Genomic DNA, 18646 nt, shown 5'->3' on the forward strand with positions numbered 1-18646 from the left:
AGGGTTTTCTTTTCTCCCTGTCCTTGCCAACACTTGTTATCTCTTTTCTTTTTGACAGTAGCCATTCTGACAGGTGTGAGGTGATATCTTTTTTTTTTTTTTGGTTGTGTTGTATCTTCGTTGCTGTGCGCGGACTTGCTCTAGTTGTGGCGAGCGGGGGCTACTCTTCGTTGAGGTGCGCGGGCTTCTCATTGCTGTGGCTTCTCTTGTTGCGGAGCACGGGCTCTAGGCGCGCGGGCTTCAGTAGTTGTGGCATGCAGGCTCAGTAGTTGTGGCTCGTGGGCTCTAGAGCGCAGGCTCAGTAGTTGTGGTACACAGGCTTAGTTGCTCCGCTGGCATGTGGGATCTTCCCGGACCAGGGCTTGAATGCATGTCCCCTGCATTGGCAGGCGGATTCTTAATCACTGTGCCACCAGGGAGGCCTGTGAGGTGATATCTTATTGTGGTTTTGATTTGTGTTTTCCTTATTATTAGTGATGTTGAGCACTTTTCATCTACCTGTTAGCCATCTATATGTCTTCTTTGAAAATGTCCATTCAGATCTTCTGCCCATTTTAAAATTGGATTGTTTAGGGTTTTTTTGCTATTGAATTGTATGAGTTTTTTAATATATTTTGGATATTAACCTCTTATCAGATAGATGATTTGCAAATATTTTTTCCCATTCAGTAGATTGTCTTTTCATTTTGTTGATTTCTGTCGCTGAGCAGAAGCTTTTTACTTTGATGTAGTTCCACTTGTTTATTTTTGCTTTTGTTGGTTTTGCTTTTGATGTCAGACTGAAAAAACTTGCCAAGACCTATGTTAAGGTATATGTGCATATATATTTTAACTTATTTTGTTTTTAAATGAATCTTTTGTTTTGAAACTTAATATCATAATTCTCCTCAAGAGAATGGAAAACCCCAAGTGTACTTACTTTTCATAATATTTTTTTTTGTTTTGTCAATTAGCTCCTGATCACTTTTCTCTAGAGCAGTGTTTCTCAAAGTGTAGACAATGGGACAGAAGTATCAGTTTTAGCTAGGAACTGATTAGAAATGTATCCTAAACCAACTGAGTCAGAAACTCTGGGGCAGATCCCAGTAACTTGTGGTCCAGCACCCCTCCAGGTGATTGTGATGCACTAAAGTTTGAGAGCCATTCCTCTTGAGCAGGATTTCTCATTGTTGGCACCATTAGATGTTTTGGACTGGATAATTCTTTGATGTTGGGGTGGTGGCAGGGAGGGGCTGTCCTGTGCACTATAGGACGTTTGGCAGCATTCCTGGTCTCTGCCCACTCACTAGATGCCAGGAGCACACTACTCCCCGTTCTCAATCATCACATTAAAAAATGTCTCCAGACATTGCCAGATATCCCCTAAGCGGCAGAATCACCCCATTTGAGTACCACTGCTCTGAGAGAGGTGATGTAGAATTTTTTTTTTGGATTTAATAAAGTTTTATTTTTCAAAATATACAGCTGGTGGGACCTGTTCATGCATCTTCACCAGCAGCTGGAGCATCTCCACCCTTGCTATTTCTGGTGTACATTACTTGAGCTCTGTGCTTTGAAACCAGTTTAATAAGTCCTTTACTAAGCAGCTCCTGCAGGGCTACCCTGGCCAGGGAGCCACGAATCTTCAGTCTCTCAGAGACGACAGCTGGAGTTGTAAGCTTATAGTTGGGAACTTCTTTACAGAGTTTGTCATACGTTGCTTTGTCAAACAAGACTAGGTTATTGAGCTTGTCCCGAACTTTGCCTTTGGACCACTTCTTCTTTTTGGCCTTGCCCCCAGATTTGTTCACTGGGTCTTTGTCTTTCTTGGCCGACTTTCCGGCATCTTTCTTCTTCTTGTCATCCTTGGGCGGCTTTTGCACTTTGCGGCTAGTTGTGAGGCAGTCACACGTTGCTGTTTCCTGACACTAAAAACCGGGGAAAAGGGACGGAAAACAATTTTATGGATCCCGACAGCTAACTTCCCGGCATTACTGACCGCCAGACGTGCTCCAAGTGCGCAAGCGCCGCAGCCGCGCTCCGGAGTCCGTGATGTAGAATTAATGCATAAAACTGCCTCTCCATTAAAGTAGCAGTGATCATTTATTGAATCCCCAAGTTCTGTCCTGGGTACTTTACATGAATTATCACTGTCATCACAACAGCCTTGTAAGATGTGTTTGAAAGTCTAAAGCGTGGGCCAATTTATTTATGAAGTTTCACATCTGTTCCACCAACTCAGCCTTTGAGAACTACTATGTTCAGTTGTTACAGTGACTCATTTAGGCTGTATTTGGAACTATATTCTTTAAACAAAAGGACTTTGACATGTAAACAAATTAAAAAGTTATTTTAATCAGTTAACTCTTCTTGTATAAACATAACCATGTGAACTTCTTATTGTAAACTTAGCTATAATTGTTTCTGGATGATGAGGATTATTTTATTTTTGTTGAGGTGACTACTAAATGACGAATCAATAGTATGCTGTCATTTCAGTAAGACTTGTTTACATTTTTTAAAAATTCATTTATTTTATTTTTGGCTGCGTTGGGTCTTCGTTGCTGCATGCGGGGTTTCTCTAGTTGTGGCGAGCAGGGCCTACTCTTCGTTGTGGTGTGCGGGCTTCTCATTGTTGTGGCTTCTCTTGTAGAGGAGCACAGGCTCTAGGCGCACGGGCTTCAGTAGTTGCAGCACGCGGGCTCAGTAGTTGTGGCTCGCGGGCTCTAGAGCGTAGGCTCAGTAGTTGTGGCACACGGGCTTAGTTGCTCTGTGGCATGTGGGATCTTCCCAGACCAGGGTTCGAACCTGAGTCCCCTGCATTGGCAGGTGGATTCTTAACCACTGCACCACCAGGGAAGTCCCTGTTTACATTTTTTGAAGTAACATGTGTCTTCCATATTTTTCCTTTTCCTTCTTTTGCTGCCTTTCCTCTCCCTCTCCAGCTTTCTGTGTGGCACTTGATCTAGTTCTGAGTATGTTGATAACACTTCTTTCCCTCTCTTACCTCTCATTTAAACTTTTACCTACTCTCTGACCAATTCTTTCATTATCTTTCTAGGGTCTGGATGACCAAATAAACATTTTAGCTCAACAGTCTAATTAATGCCGGCCAGTGTGTTACCTATTCCCAGGTACCCATTTCATGTACTTTTTAACAATGACCTAGAAATTACTTTATTGAGAATTCTAGAATTTCCTCCCCCTCCACTCTCCCAGTCCTATCCCCGTGACATTCTATTTACTCCATCTCTGCCTGTGCAGACCAGTCCTGATTAGTGGCTGTGATAACGAGTTCTTGATGTCACAGTTCTCCATATTAATGATGTTTTTTCTTAACCAAAGAAGTAACTGCCATTCTATAGCAGGGCTAATTTGTTATTATTCATTGCATGTGTCTTTTATTGCTTTAGAAACTGTAAAAGATTCAGAAATCCTTTTATGTGAAAATTACATTTAAATATTAAACTATTCCAGTGTTTTAATTAACATTCAGAGAGTTGCACAATTTTAACCCAAATGCTGGAAAACTAGAAAAGAAGCAACCCATAAAAAATGAGTGCAAAATAAACAAATTTGTGTATCTAAGATACAGGGTGTTCAGTCAAGTCCTGATCATTATCTTCAAAGTGGCTTTCTACTTAAGAAGCATTTCTTCCCACAGGGTCCCTTTAGGATCCAGACTATCTCTGGTTCCTGGGCTTTTCTACATCTAGCTTATTTCTATCTTTCTCTGTAGAGGAATATCAATGAAATATCCCAAATGGTATTTTTAATTGGAGTTTATTTGCATAAAAGATTTAACCAGATTCAGATTTCGCTTTATTTCACATTACCATAAACCACACTCAGAAGTACACTTCAAGATATATGCCTCTTTTTCTTAAACTAGCTTCTTGTTTTTGTTAATAAACTCAGATTTTTTTCCCTACAAACATATTAACCTGCACTTAACTTTTCGCTTATTTTAAGGTGAAATTATTTTTATGTGGGTTTTTAAAACTCTATAAAAACATTTTTGCAAGAAAAATAATGTATTGCTATTTGTCCACTCAGAATATAAGGAAGGAGGAGCAGAGGAAGAAAGGCAATCAGTGGACATCTAATATCTGGGAAGGAGGAAGAGAAGAGGGCAATAGCATAGGCTCAGTGAGTGACGGAGAGAGGCTTTGCATACAGAAGTTTCCCCCCAAAAGTGGCGGGGGAAGGTGTTGGTGGTGATGGGATGAATTGGGAGATTGGGATTGACATATATACACTAATGTGTATAAAATAGATAACTAATAACAACCTGCTGTACAAAAAATAAATAATATAAAATTCAAAAAAAGTTTCCCCCCAATATTTTTATCAGCATTTATTTTAAGGTGTTATTACACTCAGAATAATATTCTGTAGGATTCAGATATTTGAGTGTAAATGAATAAGTTGAGAAGCACTGGTAGAATAATTTCAACTTTTAATAACTTTATTCTTATTTCTACTGGAATTCTTAGAAATCCTGATTAACTTTTAGGATACATTATGTATATCACTTATTACTAAAACCTACTGAATACATTTAAAATAATAGTATTTATTCTAAAATAAACTCACTACAGGAAGTAATATAGTTTATAAAATATTGGGTGGGCCCTATTTTGGGGGTATGTGTATAATTTTACAAATCAACTTTGTTTTGATAGTGAATGAGTTGTTATAATAAATAAATTTTGTAGTAATTGCCACCTGAATAATCCTAGTAGCTAAAAGTTAAACTGTGGTTGAATTTTCCAGTTTTACTCATCATTGTCCATGGCAGCTTTTAAGAGGTAGTTCCTAATTGAATGATGTTTTCAATTATCAGTTGCATTTTTCCTTGTTCTCATTGAAAAATAATGCCTTAATGTACATGTTGAAGTAAATTTTTATTTACTTAAACGTTTATTAAGTATTTATTTCTGCAGCAGCTACTGCTAACTGTTCAGTTTGTGATCTGTAACTGCCAAAGGAGACAAGATTTGGTAAACTATTATACTTGACACTACCAAGAATTTTGAAGTATAGGACTGTGGAATTTTTGATAATATGAACATTCTGTTCATTAATAGTTTCTCAGATTCCTGTTAATCATACATCATTGAACTGACTCAACTTGGAGTTTTAACAAGCAAGCAGTGTTTTAATTTATAGAAATGTAACTGAAAGTTTTCTGTGATATGGTAGCATCCCTGAGAATCTACTGGCCTGGTGACCTCAAGCAAATCATTTACCTGTTTTGAACTGCAGCTTCCCTCAGTAAGTTGCTTTGAAAATCAAACAACATAATATTCATTTAGGGTTTTAAAAAAACAGTTAAATTCTGTTCAGGTATGTTATTAATAAAAAATGATCTCTGAGGTTCTACTATAATCAGAACCCATGACTTTTCACTCTAGCATCACTTGAGTTATTTTAATACCACTTCTTTACCAGCCTAACTTTAAAAAATTTTTTTATTTTTGGCTGTGTTGGGTCTTTGTTGCTGTGTGCGGGCTTTCTCTGGTTGTGGCGAGCGGGGGCTACTGTTCGTTGCGGTGCATGGGCTTCTCATTGCGGTGGCCTATCTTGTTGCAGAGCACGGGCCCTAGAGCACGCGGGCTTCAGTAATTGCGGTGCGTGGGCTCTAGAGCGCAGGCTCAGTAGTTGTGGCGCATGGGCTTAGTTGCTCCATGGCATGTGGGATCTTCCCAGACCAGGGATCGAACCCATGTCCCCTGCATTGGCAGGCAGATTCTTAACCACTGCGCTACCAGGCCCAGCCTAACTTTTAACATGCTTTTTACTTAAGCATCTGTCACTTGGTCACCTGCATTAGAAGAGAAGTGGGTGGGGAGGACTTGAACCATCAGGCACTACTAATACACAATAAAGGACCAATTGGACTCATTAGAAATTGTGATAACTTTATGTATGTCAATTTGGCTTCCCCAACTACATATTAAGTAAAGGAGAGTCCGTGTACTTGTTTTATATTTTGGTTTTTAATTCTCTACAGCTCCCAGTACTCAATTAAGTACATAATAGGAGTAAATAAACACTTTAATAGATTTAACTCTATGCAGAACCTACAAAGTAAAAACTTAATTGAGTACACTGTTACTTCTATCAGTTGTTTTACTTTTTCTTTTCTCTTCCTTGCCTAGAATTAAACTGGAGATTCATAATATGAACTATTTGCAAATGGGGGACTTCTTTTAAAGAGGCATTTTTCATGTAGCCACCTTGGACAGATGAGATGGATTTGAAATAGAACAGAATTTACCTGTAATCATATTACATTTACTAATTCCTGTGATGTCCCAGTCCTGGATATGCCTTCTTAGTGAGTCTTCCCAAGAATTAGATAAACATTATCAACTTTAAAAACGAGGAAAAGAGCTTACAGGGCTAGTAAGAGATGGGACCAGGATTTGATCCTAGATCTCTGATTCTAAAGTCAGTGTATTTTCTTTTTTTCTTTTTTTAATTTTTATTTATTTATTTTTTTTAAAGATGTTGGGGGTAGGAGTTTATTAATTTATTTATATTTATTTTTGCTGTGTTGGGTCTTTGTTTCTGTGCGAGGGCTTTCTCTAGTTGTGGCAAGCGGGGTCCACTCTTCATCGCGGTGCGCGGGCCTCTCACTATCGCGGCCTCTCTTGTTGTGGAGCACAAGCTCCAGACGCGCAGGCTCAGTAGTTGTGGCTCACGGGCCTAGTTGCCCCGCGGCATGTGGGATCCTCCCAGACCAGGGCTCGAACCCGTGTCCCCTGCATTAGCAGGCAAATTCTCAACCACTGCGCCACCAGGGAAGTCCCTAAAGTCAGTGTATTTTCTATCTGGAGGCTGTTAACTCTGGCTACATATTAGAATCATCTGGGAGTTTCCAAAAAATACAGGTCCAGGGAATCTGAAATAACTGGTCCGGAGTGGATCCTCGACATTAGTATTTTTTTTAAAGTTTCTTAGGTGGTCCAGGTAGGCAGCTAAAGCTGAGAAATGTTGCATTATATATTGCATCTCCAGTGACCGCTGGTGCCCCACCCACCTTTTTAAGTGTTTGTTATTTGTCTATGAATAATTATTAATAAAATTTTCTCATTTACAGTTTCTCATCAGAAGCATGAGGAATTTGTATTAGAATAAAGATAGAGTATCCTGCATAATAAACATTGCAAAGATAATAGTTAATATAATGGAGTATCTTTTTCTCCATTGGTCTTTCAAAAGTGAAAATAGATTTTTGTTTTTGTCTTATGACTTTGGAGTGCTCTGAGTGAAGTAAAAATGGGCTTGATTACATGTTAAATTTGTTTCTGGCCCTCTGAATTTAGGAAAGTGATAAACTGTAACTTAACCTGAGAGGAAAAATATTTTCTCAATTTACAATAGTTTTGAAAGGTAACAAGTCAGGTAGTCTGGTTAAAAATCTATAGGTGATTTACACAGGAATACATTTAGTTAATTAGCACTGGCCTGCCACTGGCTATAGCTCTTTAAATCTCTTTTTGGCAAGCAAGCTACTTTAAAAATTGTCTTTTAGAGTCAGTGAAGACTTGAATATAATTGAAGGTCATTCTTCCTTTTTTAAAATTTTTAACATGAGCACATAGAATAAGTTGGGGGTTTTTTATATTATGATTTTTTTTGAATTTTGAATCCCTTTTATGTTGTTACTGGCCCAATTTGAAAATAAATTTGAAGTAAATGTTTCTTAATTGGTTGAAATACAGTAATTGAATTCTGTCTATTAAAATAAAGTCAACTACTGGGATTGACTCTTGGAATGCATTTTAATTGGGGGAGAGACAGTAACCAATTAAACATGTAAATAGGGTAATTTCAAAGAATGGTAAGTGTTTAGAAGAAAACAATAATACTTTAGCTAGAATTATGAGGAAATTCTCCCCTGAGGAGGTGACACTCTGTTGAGACTTGGATGATGACAAAAAAGCAGCTACGTGATGATTAGAAAAGTGGGGGATTCCAAGCCTCTAACTGATATGGGGATAAGCTTGGTGTTTTCAAGGGACAGAAAAGAAAAATAGTGTGATTTGGAGCTTTAGTAAGTAAGCAGATTGGTAGGCAGCGAGATCTCAGAGGGATGCAGGAACCATTGCATTCCAAGGGAGTGGGAGGGGGCTGAAAGGAACCAGCTTCCTGGGAAGGAGGTATTTCATTACCAACATTGTGGTTGCTTGCACGCAGAGTTTGAGTGGCGAGCCAGTCTGCCCCATTTGTAGCCAGTAAGGAGATGCAGTGGATTTTTTCTTTTAATAATGATTCTAGTACTTAACTTCAAATAATCGTATTGTTAAAGTACATTATAAAGCATTATTCCTTATGGCCCATTAGAAAAATGTTTGGAAATTTATTCATTCATGGTATGATTCAATTTATGTTTTAAAAGAGCATTCTGGATGTTGTGTATTATGGATACAAGTGGAAGGGCAGAGACCAATTAGGAGGCTGTCACAGTGGTTCAGATGAGAGTTGATAGTGGTTTAGATGACAGTTGTAGCAGTGAATACAGAGGGAATTGAACTGTAAAAATATATATTGATTCCTCTCCTTGATGCCAGTTTTCTAGACTGTGTGTTACAGCATCTTTAATGTATTCCGAGAGTGAATCCCAGTAATTGACTTTACTTTAATAAGACAGCACTTCTTTTTTAGGTCAGAGGAGTATGGTAGTTCCTCCTTATTCATGGTTTCGTTTTCCACAGTTTCAGTTTCCTGTGGGCATACGTGGTCTGAAGATATTAAATGAAAAATTCCAGAAATCAGTAATTCACAGGTTTTAAATCGTGCACTGTTCTGAGTAGCATGATGAAATCTTGTTCCGTCTCACCTCAGCATGTGAAGTATAGGAGATGATTCCAGTATATCCACACTGTATGTGCTACCCTCCTGTTAGTCACGCAGTAGCCGTCTCAGGTATCACATCAACTGTTGTGGTATTGCTGGGCTTGTGTTCAAATAACCCTTATTTTACTTAATAATGACCCCCAAATGTTAGTGATGCTGGCAATCAGGAGAGTCTCTTACTGTGCCTAATTTATAAATTAAACTTTATTACAGGTATGTAGGTATAGGAAAAAACACAGTATGTATAGGATTCGGTACTATCCGCTGTTTCAGGCATCCACTGGAGGTCTTGGAACGTATCCCCCATGGATAAGGGGAGACTACTATAAATGTCTTCTCTCAGTTTATTCTGAGACAGTGATGCTCCAGGTCAAAGATTTCCTCAGATCCAGGTTTTATTGCTCTTTTGACTCACTCAAACCACAAATTCCCCAGGGTACAATCCTATTGCCAAGATGAGTGTTTACGAACAGGATTAAGGATTGACCTTCTCCTGGTTTGGTTCTCCTCTCAGCCTTAATACAGAGGCCAGCCTGCTGGTCCTGCCTACTTCTGTCTTCATGACAAATTTTCAGGGGTCCTTGAAGCATTTTCAAGACTTTTTTGAAGATGTATCACAGTAACTTTAAACCTCAAACAGAAGTTCTCTTGGAAATGTGTGGGTGTAGTTCTGTTAAGAAGCATCCAAGCACCCGTGGACTTGCTGCCGTACAGAGAATGCTCCCTTCCCTGGGTCAGCCCTAACTGTCCTGTTAACATATGACTCAGAGGACAAATGAGTTTGAAGATACAGGTCACATATTTAACACACCTGTGTTTGGTACCCTACCAGTAATTAATTGTTTTTTTTCCCCTCCTATTTTGCTTCACAAAGATGTTTACTATATTACATGTTAAGAAATTAATTCAAATAGGTCTGTACTTGGATATGTTTTCTGCTATAAATTTTGAAAGCCTCTGGTCAAAACACCATGTATATTACATGGCCACCTGTAGTACTGATTTGAATAACACTGTTGATAAATGCAGAATTTTGTGAGGAGTGTGTTCCCTTCAGTAGTGATTTTCAACCATTTGCTTTTCTCTTTAAAGAAATGCTTAAAGCCTGTGTTTTATGGGCCATCATGATCTGACACTTATTTAGGGTGCTGTAAATCTGTTCTTTTTGACATCACAGACTTGAAGAGCAGGAAGTGGATGGTGTGCATGTGGAAGCCATTTCACCCCTTCCCTATGGTTATATCCCAGCCAGCGATACCACATTACTGAATTGAGGCTGCGTCACAGTCCCTTAGATGTCCTCCATGTTTCCTGTGGGATCTTGTAGACGAATACATTGTTTGTGGCATTTGAGTATTAAAAATTATTTTGCCTTGAGTTCTTAATAAAGCTTAAGTGGAAGAGCAGAAACATCCTTTAAGATTGCCACTTTTTTCTGCAGCTTTTTCCATGTGAGGAATAAAGAATACAAATGTAATCAATTTATTTTTCATGCTTCTTAGGAAGATCCGATTCGGTTTAAAAAATTTTTTTTTCTGGATTTAAAAAAAATTTCCAAGACCAATATAAAAGCTTAATTCAGCAGAGAGTGAGAAAAAAAAATTGGTGGCCACCAGGATTTTGAGGAATTCTGTTTTTAATATCTTTAAAAAAATAGATTGACTTTCTATAGCACAGCTATAGAAAACAGAAACCAACTTATCAATCATATTCTTTTTTTTTTTTTTTTTGGCTGTGTTGGGTCTTCGTTTCTGTGCGTGGGCTTTCTCTAGTTGCAGCGAGCGGGGGGCACTCTTCATCGCGGTGCGCGGGCCTCTCACTATCGTGGCCTCTCTTGTTGCAGAGCACAGGCTCCAGACGCGCAGGCTCAGTAATTGTGGCTCACGGGCCCAGTTGCTCCGCGGCATGTGGGATCCTCCCAGACCAGGGCTCGAACCCGTGTCCCCTGCATTGGCAGGCAGCTTCTCAACCACTGCACCACCTGGGAAGTCCCAATCATATTCTTAGTAGCTCTGGCAAGAAGTACGTTCAGTTACCTTCTTTCCTCCCATTCTTTGTATAAGCTAAGTGACTGCTAGTTTTAATTTTCTTCTACTTAGTAGTTTGTTTTGTTTTAGATTTAGAATTAAATTAATGTGAAAGCTGTTGAAATAGATGTTCATTTACCTAACTTTACAGTTTAAAAAATGAGCAGCTAAAGACCATTGAGCTTCTTTTACTTGTAGGTTCTGTTTTCGTGGCCAATGACACAAATAACTAAATTTACAACTTAATTATAATAACTAATAACATAGTTCCAATATTCAAAGTATTGTTTGGTAACAGGTTAATATGTACTTGATTCATTACCATGTAAGAAGTTAGCAATACATCCTTACTCCAATTTTATTTAATTATTGACTAAGGGATAGAAGAGTTCTGATGTTCCAAAACCCAGTGTGAAAGACATTTGGTTATAAACTGAAACTCAGCACTAATTTTCTTTTAATTTCTTTTATTTGTGTCTTTCTAGTTAATAACTTTGACTTATAAAAGTTAGATTATTCTTGTTTGGAATTTTTTGGTATTGTTGAGGAAATGCCTATTTTATTTAAGAACATAACATTTTTATAAGAAGATAAAGCTAATCTTAATACAGATTTTTATTATGTCTTTATTCCTTTAAAACATAGTTGTATCAGACTAGGTCCAGTCAGGAGATAGAAACCACACAGAGGGTTAAATAGGTTAAGTATTATATACTGAATGATTAAACTCTGGTAAAAGAGTAACTGAAGATATAAGAAAATCATATCTGGTACCCTAGGGCTAAAGAGGAAGGTCACACTTAAAAGGAGCCCCTTCCCAGGGCTGGGTTTAGAACTCATTGGAGAACGTATATTCCAGCCCATTGGGTTGGTAGAGAAGTTCACTGTTTTGCCCAGATTGGAACTGGTCTGCAGTGGCTGGGAAGTCAGGAAAATCTGGAGTGCGGGCCACCAGCAACAAGTGACACAGGAATGCAGAGGGACTGGTGTCTTTGTGGGAAACTGTAGGCCAGCCACCCATATGGGCCTGCAGAGGAAAACAGGGTGCTAATTTGGGCAAGGGGCCTTCAGTGTGTGTGTGTGTGTGTGTGTGTGTGTGTGTGTGTGTAGGCAGGAGCCCCTTTCTCCTGCAGTGTCCTTTCAGTACTCTCTACTGAGAAAGCTTAATGTGATTGTCACGCTAGAGATGCTTAAAGAAATTGTGTCCATTATGCCTGTGTATATATTGAAGGGTAAATTTGGAGCTGAGTGTCAGTAAATTGGTAATGTGCACAGTAATGTTTCTTTTTCCAGTTTACTTTTTTGCAATATAGGTACGTGAAAGCTTTTTACTAATCACCTTTCTGTACTTTTTGTTTGTGTTTGCTTTCCTTCCTTTAGCCCTATGAACATTTTGAGTCAGATAATTCTTGGTTGTGGAGAGCTGTCCTATGCGTTGTGGTATGTTTAGCAGCATCCCTGTCTTTTACCCACTAGATGCTAGTAACACACACATATTGGTGACATCCAAAGATGTCCCCAGACCCACAGGGGAGCAGAATCTTCCCTGGTTAAGGACCACTGCTTTAGCCCATTTTTTTCCCCCTGTTAGAAACAGTATAAGTTTTTCATTTAATAGAGGTTTGCTTGTGGTTTTTAATAAGTTATATTTTGATAAAGAAGGTGTCTTAAATAAGTACAAAATTTTATTTTTAGAAGAGGTATTAAAACTATTTAACTCCTTTTATTTCATCTGTAAGTGAATTAGGGCAGAATTTTCAGTTGATTTGTTTCTAGTCTAGCTATTAAGTTGCAGACCTAGGATTAGAATCCAGAAATTTTAATGAAAAGTTATATATGTAGTATTCTGTTATTCATTGATTCAAGAGCATATGTTGTGCATGCACTGTGGTAGGTGTTAGAGATTTAATGATGAGGCAGTGAGTAAAATTTTAGCAGCGCATGAAGAATCACTTTATTTAGCTATCACATTCTTGCTTGATACTTGAAAGTAGAAAGATGCTTTTTAAAAAGCATTGACTGAATAATTGATTCATACATGAAAGAATTGTGGTTAAAGGAGCTACTCTTAGCATTAAGATGCAGTTTTGTGGTTGCAACTGTTGAAACGGTTGTGGGCTTTGAATCAGAAGACCAAGAGTCTTGTCTTGGTTCTTAACTAAACTCATAACAAGCTGGACCTTAGTTGTCATCTGTGAAATTGCCCTGGACTGACTGGGTTCTAAATTCCCTATCCTACCAGTTCTATTGTAGTATGTGTCTTTCCCCAGATTGGAGTTGAAAATGAGATTAGAGAAGGCCTAGAGCCTGTCACAGTCATCTAAGAAGAAACAACTAAACTTTGTTTTTTATATATAATTATGATGGCTTAAGCAGTATGAATAGATTGCCAGTAAATTGGGTTGAGATGGGTCTAGTAGTAGAGAATATACCAGGCTGACCTGAGATTCTGGAGTATTCATGTACTTTACAGAGATTTGATTCTGAGATAAATTTCTGTGTATAAAAAATATTTTAAGGTAGAAATCTGCGTGAGTTAAAGGCGTTAAAAAACAACACACAGAATGGGGAAAAAAAACAGTTGTGTATTATTTATCAGATTAAGGGGCTTGTATCCAGAATACATAAAGAACTCTTACAATACTCAACATCAAAAAGATAAACAACCCAGTTAAAAAGAGGACAAAGGATTTGATAGACATTTCTCCAAAAGAAAATATATAAATGGCTAGGAAACAAATGAAAAGATACTCAGCATAATTAGTCTTTAGGGAAATGGAAATCAAACCATAAGGGGATACCACTTCATACCCACTAGAATGACTATAATAAAGAAGATGGACAATAATGTGTTGGCAAGGATGTGGACAGATCAGAACCCTCATACATTGTTGGTGGGGATGTAAAATGGTGCAGTCTCTTTGGAAAGCAGTTTGGCAGTTCCTCAAAACATAGTTACCGTATGGCAGATAAACAGTTACCGTGTAACTCGGCAGTTCCATTCTTAGGTAGTATGCCCAAGAAAATTGAAAATACGCATCCATACAGAAACTTGTACATGAATATTCATGGTAGCATTAATCATAATAGTCAAAAAGTGGGAACAGGGCCTCCCTGGTGGCGCAAGTGGTTGAGAGTCCGCCTGCCGATGCAGGGGATGCGGGTTCGTGCCCCGGTCTGGGAGGATCCCATATGCCGCGGAGCGGCTGGGCCCGTGAGCCATGGCCGCTGAGCCTGCGCGTCCGGAGCCTGCGCGTCCGGAGCCTGTGCTCCGCAACGGGGGAGGCCACAACAGTGAGAGGCCCGCATACCGCAAAAAAAAAAAAAAAAAAAAAAAAGTGGGAACAACCCAGATGTCTACAAACTGATGAATGGGTAAACAAAATGTGGTATCTCCATACAATGACATATTATTTGGTAGTAAAAATGAAGTTCTGATACATGCTACATGTATGAACCTTGAAAACATAGTAAGAAGAAAAATAGATGCAGAAGACCACATATTATATGATTCCATTTATATGAAATCTCTGGAATAGAATAGAGATTAGTGATTTCCAGGGGATGGGGGAGGAGGGCATAATTATTAATGGGTACAGGTTTCTTTTGGGGATGATGAAAATGTTCTGAAATTAGATATTGGCAACTCTGAATATGCTAACAACCACTCAGTTAACACTTCAAAAAGGTGAATTTTATGGTATGTGAATTATATATCAGTAAAGTGGGTGTTTTTTTTGGTTAAAGCAAGCCTTACATTTTTTAAAAGGAGTTTTTTTTTTTGGCGGTACGCGGGCCTCTCACCGTCGTGGCCTCTCCCGTTGCGGACACGGGCTCTGGACGCGCAGGCTCAGAGGCCGCGGCTCACGGGCCTAGCCGCTCCGCGGCATGTGGGATCTTCCCGGACTGGGGCATGAACCCGTGTCTCCTGCATCGGCAGGCGGACTCTCAACCACTCCGCCACCAGGGAAGCCCTAAAAAGGAATTGTTTAATCAGTCTAAGATTTAACTACAACTGACAGTTATTTAAGTGTCAGTTTCACATTTCTTTCAAAGCCTGTCCAATAATTTTATCTTTTTTCTGTTTAATGTGTACTGTGTTTGGTATTTTTACTTTGTTTCTTTAAACAATTTGTGGTTAAACTTTAGGTCACTTGAAGCTGTGCCTTTATAGTTTAGACAGTAGGAATAGGACCAAGGGAATCGAGACATTCATCTATACCTGATGTTTTTTGCTGTGATAACACCAGTAGTCATAATCTATTTAGGGTTTCTCTTATGAGAAAAAGTGTCTATGGAGATATCTAGGAAAAGGGAGCAACAATAATGTAGAAAAAAAAATTTTATATCTTGCTTTATGTTTAGTTATGGAAAGATAAGTTTAAGAAAAAATAATATAGGGCCTCCCTGGTGGCGCAGTGGTTGAGAGTCCGCCTGCCGATGCAGGGGATACGGGTTCGTGCCCCGGTCTGGGAGGATCCCATATGCCGCGGAGCGGCTGGGCCCGTGAGCCATGGCCGCTGGGCCTGCGCGTCCGGAGCCTGTGCTCCGCAACGGGAGAGGCCACAACAGTGAGAGGCCCGCATACCACAAAAAAAAAAAAAAAAAAAAGAAAGAAAAAATAATATAGAAATAATGCCCTTTCAGAAACTTCTACTAGAATGGATGCTTAACAACTTTCATCTCTTCATATGAGGTATTAAATTATAATGTTCATTTTTATGAATAATTTGTCATTACAGACAGATTTGACCAGTTTTGGGCGATCAATCGGAAACTCATGGAATATCCTGCAGAGGAAAATGGATTTCGTTACATCCCTTTTAGAATATACCAGGTAGGAAGTAACATTTTTAACACTACCAACTTATGAAAGCCTCAGACATCCTACTTCTTGAAGCACTCTAGTCCAAAGTCTTTTCAGTTTGCATGGTAACTGAATAACATTTATTAGGGTTTTCCAGATCTCTTCCTTTTGGTGGCAGTCAAATCAGAGACTGCACTGTGAAAATATGTGACTCATTTAGTTGGTGCTCTTTATTTGCAGATTTTGTATTTGCAGATTAGCCTGCTTGCTAAAATTTATTTGCAACCTCAAAGTCAGTACTCAACAGTACTACCCTGGACATGTGCAGAGTGATGAAAAATTTGATTTGCCCATGTGCACATTTTCAGTGATGCTGTCTGTGCCTTCTTGTTTCTGCTCTCATACTGTAAACAAGTGACATTTCCCAGTCTATTTAGTGCCGCGTTCTTCACATTTTTGTGCTTTTTGTTGGTAATACTGATGTTAAAAATGACTCCCAAGCATAGTGCTTAAGTGCTATCTTTATACAGAAACATACATAAAACAAGGTTATGTATTGATGAGTTGAAGACATGTGACCAGAGACTTGCAGTAACCCTTGTAGTCCCCCTAAGAGCAATGGTTCAGTATTTGTTAATTCAGTGTTTGCAGTAACTTTATAAAACATAAGTACCACAGATGAGAATCGACTGTATTTGTTTTAGATGATGGGTCCTCAGTGTTGTACAACAAAATAAATAGTAGCGTCTCATAACTGTACACTTTCATGGGGTTAAGAAACTCCATGTTTCTGTAGAGTACTTTAAAACTACCATGTGTTTCCTATATAGCAATACTGAGTAAATTTTCACTGAATGAATGGTATCCAGAAAGCTAGTTGCCTACGATCATAGAAAAAGCAGTTAAGAATAGGAATTAGAAACACAGTATCACAAACATAGACTCTCATCTAGCAGGCCCTCGATTCCAACTCAAGAGATTGTGTCATAACTTCCCTCAGTAGCCATTTTTACTATCTCACAGTCTTTGCTCATAGTTACTTCTCCAGTTATTTTTTAATCTTTTATAGCGCCATCATATTAGTGTGTGTTCAAAGAGGAAAACAGACTGTCCAATTGAAAAGTAAAAAACAAAAATCCCAATATACTCAAAGAATAAAAGGTTTTTATGACTTACATAAGGTTGCTTCCCATTTATTTCATTAACATAGTGGCAGATAGCCTGTGTTTAGATCATGGATTCATAATATGTACAATAGAAATAAAATGAGGAAAATGCCTGATGGAATGAGACCAGATGATCTAATCAGCCACACACCTCTGCTTCCTTTTTTCAGGAAAGTAAAATTTTAATTCCACGAGTCTTTGTTAAGCACAAATGTTACCCAGTGGGTTTGGCAATACCATAATTTATTTATTTATACTTTATCTTGTATCATGAAGAATCTGAGGCAATTTACAAGAATATATTTTGTATAGTCACAATATAGAAAAAGTTTGAAATTTAAAATTAGAGCCACCAAAGATATAAAATGGAAACCCAGCATGAAATGACCTACGCTCTGAATAAGTGAGATCATCAAATTTATTAAAATTGACCTATAAATTTGACCCCAAGCTTCCTTGTAGCCAGAGCAAAGGGGAAAGAAATGTGATGAGATACAATTTTGTTTTTCATGTTATATATGATGAAAACCTACTAGGTCATCAGGAAAGCTAACTTTTCTTGGGCACCACCTAGGAAAGAAATTCTCACGTGGCCTCATTTTGAAGGGACAGGGCAATATCCTTTATACTTCACCTACGGTAAAAATATAATAATAGTTTCAGTAAAGCTGCTTCCTAAAGTGTCACTCAGCGGTAGCTAAAGACAATGTGTCATAAGCCATGGATCATCCACAGTATAATAAAGACTTGGCGAAGTAATGCGAAGGCTAAGGCAGAATAAAATTTTAGGTTATTTTATGGAAGAATGTGTTTATCAAATAAGAAGGAAAGTAATTGATGGAGCAAGGCAATTGAGGATTGGGATTAACCAGTAAAGTTTTTAGCCCAAGAGAAGAGAGGTTTGCAGAGACCTGTTAAAGAAAAGGAAGGGAAACATTGTTGCTGCTCACATGAGACAGTCTCAGTCTTCTCTGTATAGGCAGCAGAGCGGTAGAACAGTTTCGGCAACTGTTACGTTAAACAGTGGGCAAATAGGACAGTTACTATAGCTGCATAAAATAATGTGAGAAAGGTGGCAGGAAGCCTAGTTGTATGGAGAGAAGTGTCTCACGTTACATGAATTGGTACTGACCACCTAGGTATTCCCTAAGAGAACTTCAGGAGTGATTTTACAGAACTAGATTCATTAGTGATATGCTTTAGTTATTCCACTGAGAAAAGCCAAAATTGAGTCAGATTTTATGGACTAAGTATAGTACTTATAGTGGGTAGGATCCTTTATGTGGTCTGTAAATCTCATAGGGGGAGGCTGCGTCTTCACCATCACTGACATAGATATTGGTGATTAAAATACGGATTAAAAACAGTAACAGGTTATTACAGAATTTTAGAGTGGTCCTGAAGTTTTCTGAGTAGATTTCATTTCTTTTTCTTTTCTTTTTTTTTTTTTTTTTTTTGCGGTACGCGGGCCTCTCACTGTTGTGGCCTCTCCCGTTGCGGAGCACAGGCTCCGGACGTGCAGGCTCAGCGGCCATGGCTCACGGGCCCAGCCGCTCTGCGGCATGTGGGATCTTCCCGGACCGGGGCACGAACCCATGTCCCCTGCATCAGCAGGCGGACTCTCAACCACTCTGCCACCAGGGAAGCCCCATTTTTTTTTTTTTTTTTTAATGCAGCAGCCCACTTTGGGGTTGAACTTGGAAGGGGTGGGTAGATGGGGATAAGTGAGATTGACTCAGGTGGCTTGACTCTCTCCTCCTGGGGACCAGTGGTTATAGTATCACATATTTATGGAAATT

At 38.7% G+C, this 18646-nt stretch overlaps 2 protein-coding genes across 5 annotated transcripts in view; one reads left to right on the forward strand and one right to left on the reverse strand.

Moving 5' to 3' along the window:
- The window catches only part of ATG5 (autophagy related 5), a 122790-nt gene that overhangs the window by 54747 nt on the left and 49397 nt on the right, over positions 1-18646 (forward strand). For 3 of the 4 annotated variants that reach the window (XM_060115236.1, XM_060115235.1, XM_060115237.1), the window contains one exon: positions 15617-15711. In XM_060115236.1, coding sequence (XP_059971219.1) covers positions 15617-15711 — 95 coding nt within the window. The remainder of the gene's footprint in view (positions 1-15616; positions 15712-18646) is intronic. The other variant, XM_060115239.1, reaches the window with a different exon arrangement.
- Positions 1420-8688, reverse strand: LOC132500396 (small ribosomal subunit protein eS25-like). Its single transcript, XM_060115403.1, has 3 exons — positions 8629-8688; positions 1979-2167; positions 1420-1907 (listed from the first exon to the last, which is right to left on the reverse strand). The coding sequence occupies exons 1-3, from the start codon at positions 8686-8688 to the stop codon at positions 1479-1481; spliced, it is 678 nt and encodes a 225-aa protein (XP_059971386.1). The 3' UTR covers positions 1420-1478.

Source organism: Mesoplodon densirostris, chromosome 12 (genome assembly GCF_025265405.1).
Source record: "Mesoplodon densirostris isolate mMesDen1 chromosome 12, mMesDen1 primary haplotype, whole genome shotgun sequence".
Classification (NCBI taxonomy): Eukaryota; Metazoa; Chordata; class Mammalia; order Artiodactyla; family Ziphiidae; genus Mesoplodon; species Mesoplodon densirostris.

Excerpts from the sequence above, each read along its gene's own strand:
- LOC132500396 (XM_060115403.1), bottom strand. The coding sequence starts at position 8,688 with ATGAATAAGGAGGAACTACCATACTCCTCTGACCTAAAAAAGAAGTGC. Across the intron at positions 2,168-8,628 it reads AGAAGTGCTGTCTTATTAAA|ACTTTCAAACACATCTTACA; the intron begins GTAAAGTCAATT and ends CCCACGCTTTAG. Across the intron at positions 1,908-1,978 it reads CACTTGGAGCACGTCTGGCG|TGTCAGGAAACAGCAACGTG; the intron begins GTCAGTAATGCC and ends CCCGGTTTTTAG.